We start from the raw sequence: 14042 nt of genomic DNA on the forward strand, positions 1-14042 counted from the left end.
TGGCAGTCATCCCTATTACTTAGAAATCCTGGCCCCTTAATTCATTTTCAGCATAGGTAAGAAGGACAAGCTTTATTTAAATATTTGGAAGGTTGGCAGTTGCTTTTGGTATGCTGCATTAAATGCATTCCCTGAATGATTAAACTGAAGTACAGGACCATCATAAAGTCATTTCTCCATACCATATGTAATATTATGCAGCTTGGGTTAAGAGTGTACTGTTTTGTAAACAATAGCTTTTTTGTTTAAAAATTACTATGCTAATTATTGTCTCTAACTTCATAACGTCCTCCAACCACAAGCTAATAAGTATTTGTAGCCAGCAATGTGCTCCAATGTAAAGTGATCGTGTTCTTGGTGGAGAAATCTGACTGTAATTGCTACTAGGTTTTGGGCAGAGAAGATTAGTGAATCCAGAATGATGTTGGATGTTTTAAACAAATGGAAAACATGTTTAATAGTGCACTTCGTTGAACAGAACCTTCATTTTTATTGCTGTTACATCAAGTTGGAGGTTTCATTGGAAAACAAAATACACTTTTGTTTACAATAAATCACAGGCCTCCATCTCTCTTTCAATAGCAGTACTTACCCTCTATCAGTACCTTAAGCAAAACATTCCTCCTTGTAGCCTACTTCACTCCTCTTTTAACTGTGCAAACAACTTCAGTAAGTCCACTGGGAAACAAATAAATAATAAGTGCCTAAGAAGCTGAGGTGTAGGAGAAAGTAAGGGATGGGGCAAGTCAAGGCCTCTGTGTCTAAACATGTATATGCAACTCAGAAGTGAATTCTCTTGTCTAATCACTAAATAACATCAAGTATTCAGCTTAGGACAATACTGTTCAGTAGCAGCCAGAGCTTGGAGCTGAGTGCATGAAAGTGCTTACTTCAGTTACTGGAAGAAGCTGAAATACTTCAACTAGATGTGCAATTCCTACAGTTAAGTCACCACTGGGAAAGCGTTGCCATTTGTGTTCCTGAAAGCCTCAGATTGCCTTTGGCCAGAGGCTTTAGAATGTACTGTGGCAACTACTGCTTTTTTTCTTAAGTATGCTGAAAGAAAAATGGTGAAGGACATGGAAAGCCCTTTTTAAAAACTTAAAAGTTAGAAGCGGCAAGTTCTTACATCTAACCTTTTGTACTAGTTGCATCAAAAATTTATCAGATTCATTTTCCCTTTCTTATGGGAATAACTGTAATGCTGCAGCCTTGGTTTTGAAGTCTGTCACCTCTCTCCTCCTCTGTGAAGGCATTCAATTCATATAGTGCTTTGAAGGGGAAAAAAAATAACCCTTAAGCTACCAGAGTATCTGTATCATACAAAATACTCTGCATCTTTATAAGATATATTAATAAGCCACTCTTACACAGTTGCTTACTCAATAAATTTATTGCCGCTTTTTCCAAAGCTTCATAGAAAATTGTGGAAGTTGTCTTAACTATCAGCTGCGCGCTCCTGGGCCCTGAGAAAGCTAGCCTTCTTCTGAGCAACACGATCTTTCTTCTGGGCGAGGGACATCTTGGGACAGTTCCATCTGCAATGTAAACACAGTGTATGATATATCCAGGGCACAAATAAGCAAAAAGGCAGTCAAGAAAGCTAAAATGCACCAGAACTATGATTAAGGGTGCTATACTAGAACATTCTCCCACTCTTGTAACAGTTTATTTCCTCTTAATGGTTCAAGGCTGTAGTTAGGGCACCGCAAAAAGGCACGGTTAGACTGCAGTGGTTTAATTCTTCAAAAGCTCAATACTCTTGTGACTAGAGTACAGACAGTTTCGAGCCCAGTGCAATAGCTTTTCTCCCAGACCCCTGAAAAATCACAATAGTCTAGTATTGACAAATCAGTCAGCCTGCCCTCAGCTGAAGAGAAGCAACTTTCCCACTAAGACCTGAAGATACACGCTTCTGAGTTCCAGCTGTTCAGGGTACAAGTATGTTCCACTTTATTTTTTTTATACAGTTGAGAGTTCTTAAATTTTAGATTCCTACTGAAGTTAACTCCTGCCCAAGCTTATACAGAAATGCTTGTATCTTAATCTGATCTAATACACGTGAGCTTTGACACAACTGCAACATGAATTATACTTATTTTAACATAACTAAAAGATATTCAACAGACAAGTCACATTCATGTTAAAGAGGATAACAGGTTTACCTCTTTTTCTTGACTTCTCTCTTGGGTTTCTTTTCATGGACTGGATTATCCCGTATAGCAGCATGGGCTTTTTTATACATTTCTTCCATCTTATCAAAATAAATAAATAAAGTGTTAAATTCTCCATAGTGGTCCGGTTGTAGGATCATACAAAGAAAATCCAAGATACCCTTACCAGAGCGTGCACTAGAAACTAGTTTCACACTACGCACCTTGTAATTTCGTGTGTTTTAGAGGCAACTACTTTCTCCATACAGAAGATCACTGCCACAGCATACTTAAAATTCCTTCTATCACTATGATACAATTTAAATATCCAAACCCACAACTTTTAGACACAAAACAGAGACAGTAATTTTATCCTTATTTTACAGTTAAGGAACCAAGGCAATAGGGTAACTACAGACTACTTACAAGTCTCAAATACAGACTAGCATCTTTCAGTTGAAATGCTATTTCCTCTGAAGCCTACTTTCAGTGCCGTAGCTTCCCTACAATTAAAAGTCAGCCTAGAAAGTTATTCTACTTCTACCTAGAATGTTATTCTACTTCTACCTAGAATAATATGCTTCCATGTTTACTTATTAAACCAAAATTACTCCACACACTGTCATCAGACATGTAATCTTACCACTTTTCAGACCCTACTGTAGTACCAGTTACAAAGCTGCTTACTAAGGAGGGAGAAGTTGTTGTGAAAGAAGCTACAAATTAACAAGTGGTACAAGAATTCCGACAGTCCCTGCATCATCCCCAAGGGGACAATTAACACTGCTCTGTCCGAAAGGCAACTATGGCTCCATAATGGCACCAATTTTAATACCACCTTTACTAGTGGTTAATTAAGACCACTAGATTCTAGCTGTGAAAAATTTTCTAGATATACAAAGAACAAGTGTCTAGCTATTGACATGCGTCCCTGACTCACTCCATTGCAATACAAGCTATGGATAGTTTGGTTTAGTAAAATAGATGAATTTGGTATTTACAATACGTTACTTGTTTTTTAGTAAAGTTACAAAGAATTGGCAATTAGCTAACTTTACAAAAAAAAAAAGAAAATCCCATAACAATAAAGGGATAAAGAAGGAAGTTAAGTTTTCCATAGCCTAAAAAGGGGACATGAGAAAGTGGTCTTGAGGCTTGAAACAAATTGGGGGAACCAAGCAAGAACATTACAGGCAGCAAAATGAAGCACCTGAAAGGAGTTTGGCGCTCATAAGAGGTGAAAGAAGCACCTTGGTAATCTTCTTCTAGTGTTTTGTACAAAACACTCTAAATTTTAAAGTCGTACTAAAATAAGACGTATTACACACTCTGTAGCTTCGTGAGATGCAAGCTTCTACAACAGAGCTAGCTTGGGCTATTCTGTGTTCTCCTGGGACCTAGAACTACCTATCAGGTCACACAACTCCTGAAACAGATTTGACAAAGAACGCATCCTCACAGTTGCAACCACCACAGCTGCAGAAATGACAGGCTGTGGGGCAGGATTAGGAATGAGTGGGTAGCATGTATAGGAACTTCCAACTTAAATTTCCATCTCAGAAAAAAAAAAAGGTTCAGCTTAGAATGCAGTCGTGACAGCTCAGCTTTACAGGCAGAATGTTAAGCTTTACAGCAGAAAAAAAGATTGCTTTCAAAAGATCTATGATACACTACAGACCCCTTAACGAAGGAAAAAAATATTTTCTTTGCATGGATAACATGCAACATGAATAATGTTATTTTACATATCAAGCTGATTTGCATTATTATAGAAATCCCTATGCAAGACTTATCAGCATCTCTATCAATGTACACGAGCCAGCCAGATAAACCTTACCCCATCAGGTGTTATGTTGTTCTTTATGTATTGAGAGAACTGTTTTTTGTAAGCATCTTCATCCTCCTCCATCAAGTAACGCATATAATCTGCAACATTTTGGCCCATGATATGTTTGCGGTGAACCTCTGCATTGAATTCTTTGCTTTCCGAGTCATAACCAGGGAAACGTTTGGTACTGTGAAACAGCAGTTACAGTCAGATTAAGACTTATTGCCAAATGCTCTAATTCAGAGGCAAGGTTCAACATAGAAACAACTGACACATCACATTCTCCTACACAGAACTGAGGGACAGGACCCTCTAATTAAAAATGAAGAGATAAAGAAAATTAAGAAATAGAAGTTTTAAGTTCATCTCAGCTGCCATCAGTCCCGTCTTGAAACAGTGCAGTACATCATATACACACCATGGACCAACTACAGAGTGTTCAGTCACTGGGAGAATCATCATATAGCAGCCAAGTCAGAAAAACTGGACAATTAGTCAAGAATGAACAGGACAGCATGAGAGAGGGGAGGAAAATACTAAACATATCTCGGATTTTTTTTCCCCACTGCTGCTAGCAGAAAGCAGCAGTCAACTATAGTATCAGTGTTAAGATACACTGCCAAAAGTCTTGATTCAGTCATTCACAGCCTATGACAGGAATTGTCCAAAATTCCACGAGGAAATTTTTAGTGCAGGTAGACTGCTCAGACCTACTGTTGTATCAACAACTGTAGCAAACGTCATGGCTTTGTACCTGGTACGTACAGCTTTTCACAGTGGATTCAGTAACATACACGCAATTTGCTAAAAACAATAGAATACTAAAGGATATTTACTTCAGTGTATTCAATCACTTGATTTCAAATAAAACCAACGTGATGGCTCTTTAGTTTCTAAAAATTTAATACCGTCTCTTGACAGTTGCAAGATTCCCAGCAGCACTATCAGAATTGCACTTGTGGATTAAACGACAACCAACGAACCAACCAAAGAAACCCCCACCCTAGAACCTGGGATACATAATCATTAGCAAGTCATAACAAAATTATTTCAACATGAAGTAACGGTATTAGCAGACTGTCACATACAAAGCATCTCAGGATAATTCTAAAGGAATTCTTCCCAAGAGACCAGATTACCTATGAGGGATTGACAGACCACCATCCACTGCACCCTTCAGAGCACCAAAGACTTTGTTCCCAGTGGTAGTTCTGGCAAGACCTGCATCCAGGTAGCATGTGAAAGCACCAGGCTTTCCATCCACACTTTCCACATTGTACTCATCACCAGTCACTTCAACTTGGCCTTCATAGATCTTATCAAGGCCAAATTTATTCAGAAGCTATGGGAAAGGAAAAAAAAAAAGGTACTTCTGAAATTTTTTCCATTTACTGACAAAGAATCACCACCACCTTAAAACACAAATTTGCAGTACAATCTTCATGTTTTTAGCGAATTTCTCTACAAAAATTCTTCACCCCGTACTTATGCAAGCTTTTAACAACCACTACTGTAAGCATGTCTGTTAAGTTTCAACCTTTTGTTCCAACAGGTATGCCTGTGAACTTGAGACTTATTCATCAGCTCGTATGGAAAACAGATGGATGCTGTTTGTATCTTTGCAAACTCTTAAAGGTACATTTCTTACATTTTTATCCTGACTCCCTCCCTCCACCAAACTCAAGTGCTGAGATTTAAAAGCGGGTTGCTGGAGTTGAAACTGCACGTTGTCATACTTCTCACTGTGATTTGACAGTCAAAAGAGGCCATCAAATCTATACGGTAAAGAGCAAAAGTTAATATTTAGAGAAGCCCACAGAGCCAGGTATCTATACTAACATGCCACTTAAGAAAGCAGGCTTTCCCTTTTGTAAGGACACCAGAAAAATAGAGCAGCAAATTCCAGACGGTCCGAGATACCTACCCTGCGTGCCAACAGCAGACCTGTACAGTATGCTGCTGCGTAATTGGTCAGGCCAACCTTCACACCGTATTTTGGCAGCTCATGGGCATAAGCAGCACAGACAATCATGTCACCTTCGATTCTGGCGTAGGCAATCTGACAACGAAACAAATGTTAGTGTTCTCACAATAATTCTGGGCTCAATTTATTGTCTCTTTGACACCTACTTAAACCAACAGGAACTCTATATAGAAATATCCAGCAAACTGCCAACCTTTCAATGGAAGCTCAAGGGGTTGTGGGTGTTTTTTTTTTGTTTGGTTGGGTTTTGGTGGGGTTTTTTTGGTGGTTTGGTTTTTTTTAAAGGCATAATTAATTTCTCAAGTACACATGCAAAGAATTCAAATCTGTATTAGGCCAGAGTAAGTGTATGTCACCAACAACTGTTATTTTCCTCTCAACATACACCAAGAGGCTGGGAAACTGCCTACTAAAGCAGCCTTTCAAAGAATCATTATGGATGTGGATGGATTCTGTCCCACCTTCTGCATGTAGTTCTCATGTAACACAGTATATAGCGCGCTTCAAAAAAATGCAAAAAGCATCTGATACAACAACTTGTAGTAACATTGTTACTAACCTTATGGAATTATTTTATTAATGGGTCTGAGATTTTCAACATCTCAGGGTCTCCTGTGAGACCGCGTACTATCAGATACGTTCCTACTGTTCCTTTCACATACAGAACCATCTCCTTTTGACTCCCACACCTCCTTTCTACATCCAAAAGTGGTCCCTCTTTTGCAGGATTCCCACATACTAGAAAGATGCTATCTCTTGGATGTAAGCACCTGCCACCACTTTTGAGTTTCCAAGACAAAATAACCTCATCAAGGTCATATAGTCTCATCTGAACTGACGGTACAAACAGTACTCTCTCCACTGTTCTCAAAAGATAATTATTCTATGAAGAAAGAAATAAGAGTTAAACTTTCCTAGTTGTTTCTTTTTTGATCTTAACAACATGTATTTATGATGGAAGAAACATGCCCAAGTTTTTAACTACAAAATTAATCAAAACATTCTGAAAACAAAACAAGAAAGTGAACCACAGTGAGGAACCACGTATGATGCAACGCACAACTACATACTTAATAAGCATGAAAAAATGGCTATTATTCCTATTTACCAGTCTCTCTCACAGGAGAGCCATCATAAGGCCTACCCGCTGCACATGATTCACATATCATAGAAAAAAACCTCTCAGAACAGAAGGCACCTTTACATACAGTGCAATAGTCAATGCAGTTTGACAGGTCCTGACAACTTTGTCATCTTGAGTCAAACAAAAAGATCCTCTTTTCAAAGCACTTACAATATAGCAGGAGAAAAAAAAGAAAACTTCCCTCTCCCTAAAACCTACTTATCTCAGCATAATCTTATAATATGTGTAACCTGGATAAAGAATGTTGACACTAGTAAAACTTATTTTGTATCATGAACATGGTATACTACTTTAGTTGTGTCAACATTAAAGATTATTCCCCTCTAATGAACTATTTTACAATATAAAAACTGCTCAGATCAAGCCTAAAAAACGCCAGCTGCTTCAACCATCCCCCTTCCTGTTTATTTCACTCTGGGAAGGCTGGTACGCAAGTAGCAAGCACCTGCCCACAGACCTTACCTGGCAAATGATGTCTCTGTTGGTGACACGCACAATCATCCTATATTTAGGGGTGTTGTACTTGTTTTTATCTTGAATTACCAAACGTTTGCGAGCATAGTAATCAGTTTTTCCCTCTGAAAAACAACAATTACAGTGTGGAAAACACGCATGAAAAAAGTGGGAACAGTCATCAATAACATTTAACTCTATGCAACAGGGAATTTAACAGTACCTCTCCTTCTCCTGAATTTCACTTGGTATCTCTTGAAGTACGCCTTATTCTTGACAACTTTCACAAACCCCTTGAATAAGAAGTATAACTGGACGTTATTAACATATAACCATGTAAGCCAACACCATTCTAATTGGATTAAACCTGCTATGAATAAAACGGCAGTGAAATCAGGAATAACACGTTTACTTATACATTTAGATAAAAAAGCATTGTGAAAATAAAATGAAAAAAAGAAAACAAAACAAAACAAAACACAGCACCCAAATCCCAGAACTTCTTCCCACAGGAACTAATGCATGCTTCTCCCCGTAATTTCATATAGTTTCAGGAGAAAACCAGAAATTGTATTTGTTAACTGAACGCCTGTCTGCATGGACATTTCCAGTCACTCTCTTCCAGGCAGTTATTTCTCTGGCGAGCTCTGCCACGGAGATGGCTTCTCCTGCAGCCCCCCGCGACGACAGCGAGCTTCGCTGACACCGCGACGGGATCTGACACCCCCCCCCCCCCGCCCCATTCTGGCCGCGTTCAGACGCGCGGCCCCGCAGCAGGAAGGCGGGCGGCCCGTCAAACACCCGCGCCCCCCGCCCCAGGCAGCGACTGCCGCGGGGGCTCTGTCAGACACGGCCGGCCGGCCGCCACGCCGCCCCGCGCCTGCGGCCCGGGCCCGACCCGACCTGCCGCCGCATCGGGCCGACAGGCCGCGGCCCAGGGCGGCGGCGCGGCCAGCAGCGGGGCCGAGCCAGACCGCGCTGGGCCCCACCGAGCCGCCCCACAGCGCGGCCCCGGCACTAACGGCAGCCATTGCCACGCTGCAGGCGCCGCCGCCGGCCTCGGCCGCGCGCCCATCGGGCTCCATCCGGGCAGGCGAAGCGGCGCGGAGGGCGCAGCGCGGCGGGCAGAGCTGCCCCCCGCCGCGGGGTGCCGCGGGCGCCGGTACTGACCATCGTGCCAGGTACTGTCCGGTCTAGGCCCTAGGCCGGGGCCCGCTCCGCACAACGACTGCGCTCCGCAGCAGGGGGGAAAAGGCCGCGCCCACCGCGCAGCCGCAGCTCCTGGCCTGGCCGGCGAGGCGGGGCGCCGCCGGCCGGCCTGTCCCCGCGCCCGCCGTGCTGCCCCCTGCCGGCCTGGAGGAGCGCCCGCACGGCGCGGCCGCGGGGCGGGGGCTCGGCCGCTGTGGGGTCGGGTGGTGTCACACCGGGACGGGCTTCCTTCTCCCTGTCTGCCGGCAGTGGATCGCTTGTCTGAACGGATCAGAGAAACACAGCTCGCGATAAAACCATATTGCCGCCATCTAATGCCCGCACGTAACGTGTCGTCGCTCCCAACTCTTCCTTCGTCAGCCGCCTAGGCAGTTATTAGCAAGGAATATATCACAGTAAAGGGATTCTTACAGCAGAAAAATCAATACACTCGATCTTAAAAATCAGCAATTATGGAAATGTTACAGGATTTTAATTTCCTTAATTTTCTAGGGAAAATTCTCACGGTTGATTGAACAGTAAATAATTAAAACATTAAGCCAACCAAAACCCAGTCGAATGCTGCTCCTAAAATAAATTACAGGTGCTTGGGATAATTGGTATTTGATGAAATAAGCAAGAGTATATACTTGTATGTACATATACTGGGACAAACAGGTCAAATGGCAGCAGATTTCTTGACATTGTCAGAGAAAAGTGCATAAGGGCAGCATCTTCCTTCCTGGTGCGTTTGTCTGGTTGTCTTCACTTTACTGAAAAAACACCACACCACACTAATTGTTATACATAGATCGACATTTTTTAAAGTTGTTAATTTGATGTAAATAACCACAAGAGAAAGAAAGAAAGAAAGAAAGAATAAATGTTTCCTATGTCAGGCAAGTACCAGCATGATTCCTACCAGGATGGTACCTGCTAACTTCAGAGATTATTTGACTAAGTCTGAATTTTAGAAAGTTCAGAATTCTACATACTTTTGAATTTTTACATGAAGTAACTCTAGTGGAGCACACTGCTTAGCTACTCTCTAGCATGTAAGTGCATGCTCTTCAGTAAGGGTCTGCTGGCAAATGCTGGGTAATTACTTGCTTTGATGAGAAACACCTCACGGTCAATGATATCCTTAGCAAGACTCCATTAGTCTTGTTGTTAAACAAGAAGAAATAAAATCAATTTCTTTTTTTTTTCTATAAGAAGACTTTTTGCTCCTAAAATAGCTCACCGTTGCAAAAATCGGTCCATTATCCTATCACACCTCCGCATGCAAAACAGGGAAGCTCCAGCTAAACTTTTTAGCCCCACCCCTGAATCACAAATTCAGGGTAGATCTCTGCTTTCACCTTCAGTGACAATGTTTGTTGAAAGGGTGACTGCTATCCGTCGAGGCACTGAAATTGGTGAGGTAAAAGCTAAGATTTTCAATGCTTTAATAAAATATTTTTTACTGATAACGTTGTCAGAAAAAGGTATAGTTGCTTTTTTTTTTATTTAATGCTGTTTTTCAATTTCTGTTGTGTTGTATGTGGTGGTTTTAGTCGAGTGTGTTCTGGAGAGCACTGTCTTGTATTTGGATGTCGTCTCCTGGACTGATGACATGGCTGCTCTCAGAAAGGACCTTCTCCCTGTTACTCTGCAGAGGACCCAAGGCAGGAAAGCTGTTGTCTGTGGCTGGACTGGCCCATGTGGTCGCTTGTAGCACCTGTACTTTTTGTGCTGTCGTTTGCAGCAGCTGATAGCCTTAGAGAACCAAAAACAGTTATGCTGAAGGCCTGTCTATAACCTGTTCCTGCTATTGCTGCTTGCTTGGTGTTTAAGAGCATGTTCTTTGCTATTCGGCTGTAAAGGAGTACATAGAGTAGTCTGTGTCTGGTAGTGTTGGATTTTTATTTTTTTTAATTAAGCTTTTATTAGAATCCTTACGAATGAAAACTTGAGTGTGGTTTTGTCTGGGAGACTCTGTTCTTCATTGCAGAAGCACAAGGGCAACGGGCTCGTTAGGAGGCGGGGAGCTGCCCCGGGCCGGCCGCCCCTCCGCTGCCCGCGGAACCGAGTCGGCACCCGGCCGGAACGCCTCCAACGCGCGCGCGCGAGGCAGGGCCCGTCCAGCCTGAGGCCGTGTGGTGCTCCCGAAGGGCGCGTTATTCTGTGCGACTTCCAACACAGACGGCCTTATGGAGCTCGCCAGGCAGACGCTGCCTACCCCAAAAGCCCACTGTAGGCGGGGCGGGGAGCGGCGCACCTTTGCCTCGTGCCGAGGCGACGCGGCCGCTGCTTTGCGCTGCCGTCGCTGTGGACGGCGCGGGCAGGGCTGGGGGTGCGGGGGGCTCGCAGAGAGGCTGTGTCATGGCGCACGGCGGGGGCTTGGCTCTGGTCGTGCGGTTTTTCTGCTGTTCGGGCAGCGATGACACACCGAGGGGACTCGCACGGCGGGGGCGCGCAGGTGACCTCGCTTGCGCGGGCAGATCGCCGCCCGGCCGGCCAACACGCGAGTGACGGCGCCAAGCCCGGACGCCCCCGCAGCCAGGGGAGCCGGCAGGCCCTGCCCCCGGCTTCCCGCAGCGCGGCCGGGCCCGTTACCGGCGGCCACCGACGGGGAGCCCGGCGAGGCGGAGCCGCCTCCCGCCCCTTCCCGGGCTGGCGGCGCTCCCGGCGCCTGGCAGCGGCCGCGGGGCGCGCGGCTGCCCCTCGCGGCGGCTGCGCGCGGAGTGCGCCTGCGCGCGGCGCGGGCAGGGACGTGGCCCGGCTGCCGGGGCCAGCGGAGACGCGGCCGGGCGCCGGGGGGAGCGGTACTGAGGCCGGCGGCGGGGTTGCCGGTGCTCGCACCTCCCTGCCGCCGGCAACGCGTCCAAGGTGAGGCGCGGCCGGGCCCGCGCCCCCGCCGCCGAGGGGCTGGGGGCGGTGCGCGGCCGGGCCTAGGCGGGGCGCGGCGACTCCGGCCGCGCCGTCCCGTCCCCTCCGGTCCCCTCCCGTCGGGCCGGGCAGCGGTGGGGCGTCGCCATCCCACGGGCACCGCCGGCCGCCCCCGCCCAGCGCCCGCGGCCCGGGCCCTGCCGCCGCGGTGGGCGGTGGAGCGGGGAAGCGGCGGTGTCGCGCCGCTGCCGGCAGGCACAGCCCGCTCCTCTCCGGCGGCCCGCGGGCTGCGGGTGGCGGAGGCCGCGGAGCGCGGGCCTGCCACCGGCTCGGGGGCTGCGGGGCCGGCGCGCCTCAGCCTCTCCGCGCCGCGGGCCGCGAGTGGGTCGTTGGCAGCTCCGTGATGGAAGTGCCCGGTGGTGCCAGCCGTGGTGGCGGTGCGGAGGGGCTCTCGCCCTCGGCCGGGTCTGTCTGCAGGGAGTGATTTCTCCTCTTCTTCGGTTTATGGAAGTAGCGTTAAACCGAGAGCCTACGGGTCTTTCGCTCTTAAGAGGCAGATAATTTTCAAACGCTGCTTCGGAGACCTTATTTACTGGCACCTCCTGCTGCATCTGCATGAACGTGATATTACATAATAAGGCAAAAAAAGTTGTTAATGTTCTGGCTGCTCGTTATGTTTTCCAGCTTTAATTCCTAGTGTCGCTTTTCTGTAGTTCCTTATAATTCGTGCTAATTTTTTGCGTTGCTAATCAGAGCAATTTTTTAGCAAATGTGAAGTTGGCATATGATTTTAATTTCCAGCGTGAGCTAACATTAACACCGGCTGTATCAAAACATAGCATTTCACGTCAGCCTGGCACAATTAGTTTTGTGTTTGGGTTTTTTTTTTTCCAAAGGTCACATACCAAAGACGTAGAAAGGAGGCAGATTCATACAGAGAACTGACAATACTTAATATGTTTTACTTATCTCCAAAAGTATTTGTCAAAAAAGCCAAAATTTTTTCCTATTTTTTTCAATTCACTTCATGTGCCTAAGGAAGAAGGCAACTGGATCTTGTTTGTTTTTCTGGTAGATAGTGTTAAAAAGTTTTGCATAAATATGCCTGTTAATTTTGCTTCCCTTCTTTCAGTGTGCAGTCTCTATTTTGATCATGATTGTACGGGTCTGTACTTACGAAGATTAAAGGCTAATTTGGAAATATATAGATATGAATTCTTTTTCAAGTAAGGATTAGGAGAGGAAGTAAAGCTGGCCAGTGAAGAAGAGGGGCATGACCGGGAGGCAAGCACTCAGTATTATGAATCAGCATTGCCTGAATGTGATAATCTGGGATGAGAGCAGCTGTAGTGATCTTCACTGAATGTTTGCCTAGCCCAGCAGTACCTCTGAGAGGAGCAGATGTTTGGAGACGAAAGCTTTGATAGAACAGCCGTACTTCCTCCCTGTCTCTCTTCGTAGCCTCCCACAGGCTGAGGCTTAGGGACTTCCTGAGCTGCAGCTTGGTGGCTTGGATTTTTTTGGTCGTGTTTTTTTTTGTGTGTGCGTGTTTTGTGTTGGTGTTTGTTTGGGTTTTTTAAATTGCTTTCCATATATTTGTCTTCTGTGGACTTGTTTGATTGCTTTTGAACAAGTAAGCAGGAGGTGGTTGGAGAGCAGAATGGTTGAAATAGGGTTCATGGAACGGAAGAGGTGGAAGAAAAGCCTTTTGAAGTTTACAAGAAAAGAAGGGGTGAGGGAAGTGATGTGCCTAAACAGTTACTGTCAGTTTGTTCTTTGGGTAGGATTGATAATAAATGGAGAAGTAATAAAAATACAAAGAAAATTCCTTTGTCAGTGAATTTTGGAAAACAAAATTGTTTACCTCGCTAGGTTTACCTCGTAAACCTTTCTTGGTTTGAATATTACAATTTAGAAGGGGGAAAAGAGCTAAGTGGGGGTATACATGCTTAATATTATGTTTACATTTTCTGTTCTTCCTAGTTTATTTTCTTAACTTGTAGAAAAAATAAATAAATTTCTAATGCTTAAGGAAGAGGCATAGTAGAATTTAATATTTTATGTATTAAGTGTCAAATGCATAGTTTAAATGAAAAATATTTTCTGGTAGTCTGACAAGAGGCACAATAAAGAGAACAAATCCTGACTTTATGAATGTTGTTTTCTCGAACAACCTATATTTGCCTCTTTTATGTGCTCTTAATTCACTTTTTTCCAAGACCAAATTAAAATAGTTATTGTTTAAAAAAAAAAAGGCAAATAGTAAATATTATAGGAGTATGTAATTTTGAGTTGTTAGATATATTCTATGAAGCTCTTGAATATGTGTCGCTTAAGTTTGTAGATAGCATGCTGAATTAAAGCCTTGTGTATTCCATGTCTGTTGGTAGGTTTTTGATTCCTTTAAGTTGGGAATACTGC

General features: G+C 44.5%; 2 protein-coding genes and 1 non-coding gene across 4 annotated transcripts in view; 1 reads left to right on the forward strand and 2 right to left on the reverse strand.

The window, feature by feature from the left end:
- Positions 1 to 14042, forward strand: part of LOC104379256 (divergent protein kinase domain 1A) — a 112033-nt gene that overhangs the window by 18921 nt on the left and 79070 nt on the right. Inside the window, exon 1 of one of the 2 annotated variants that reach the window (XM_086617410.1) lies at positions 11589 to 11621. The exons of the other annotated variant lie outside the window; for it this stretch is intronic. The gene's annotated coding sequence lies outside the window, so the exon portion shown is untranslated. Of the gene's footprint in view, positions 1 to 11588; positions 11622 to 14042 lie in introns of those variants that run through there. 2 annotated transcript variants of the gene reach the window in all.
- On the reverse strand, positions 1375 to 8814 carry RPL5 (ribosomal protein L5). The gene is made up of 8 exons (XM_086617394.1): positions 8733 to 8814; positions 7786 to 7855; positions 7572 to 7687; positions 5906 to 6040; positions 5121 to 5323; positions 3991 to 4168; positions 2166 to 2254; positions 1375 to 1538 (listed from the first exon to the last, which is right to left on the reverse strand). Exons 1-8 carry the CDS (start codon positions 8733 to 8735, stop codon positions 1439 to 1441), a joined length of 894 nt encoding a protein of 297 aa, XP_086473520.1. The 5' UTR covers positions 8736 to 8814; the 3' UTR covers positions 1375 to 1438.
- Positions 4352 to 4448, reverse strand: LOC147528175 (small nucleolar RNA SNORD21). Its single transcript, XR_015222380.1, has one exon. It is a non-coding gene; the product is annotated as a small nucleolar RNA SNORD21 (small nucleolar RNA).

This window comes from Tauraco erythrolophus, chromosome 10, assembly GCF_009769465.1.
Source record: "Tauraco erythrolophus isolate bTauEry1 chromosome 10, bTauEry1.pri, whole genome shotgun sequence".
In the NCBI taxonomy this organism is placed as follows: Eukaryota; Metazoa; Chordata; class Aves; order Musophagiformes; family Musophagidae; genus Tauraco; species Tauraco erythrolophus.

Coding starts and splice junctions, on each gene's coding strand:
- RPL5 (XM_086617394.1), bottom strand. Junction 5,324..5,905: donor GTCTGCTGTTGGCACGCAGG/GTAGGTATCTCG, acceptor CCTTTCCCATAG/CTTCTGAATAAATTTGGCCT. Junction 4,169..5,120: donor GGTCTGTCAATCCCTCATAG/GTAATCTGGTCT, acceptor GCTGTTTCACAG/TACCAAACGTTTCCCTGGTT.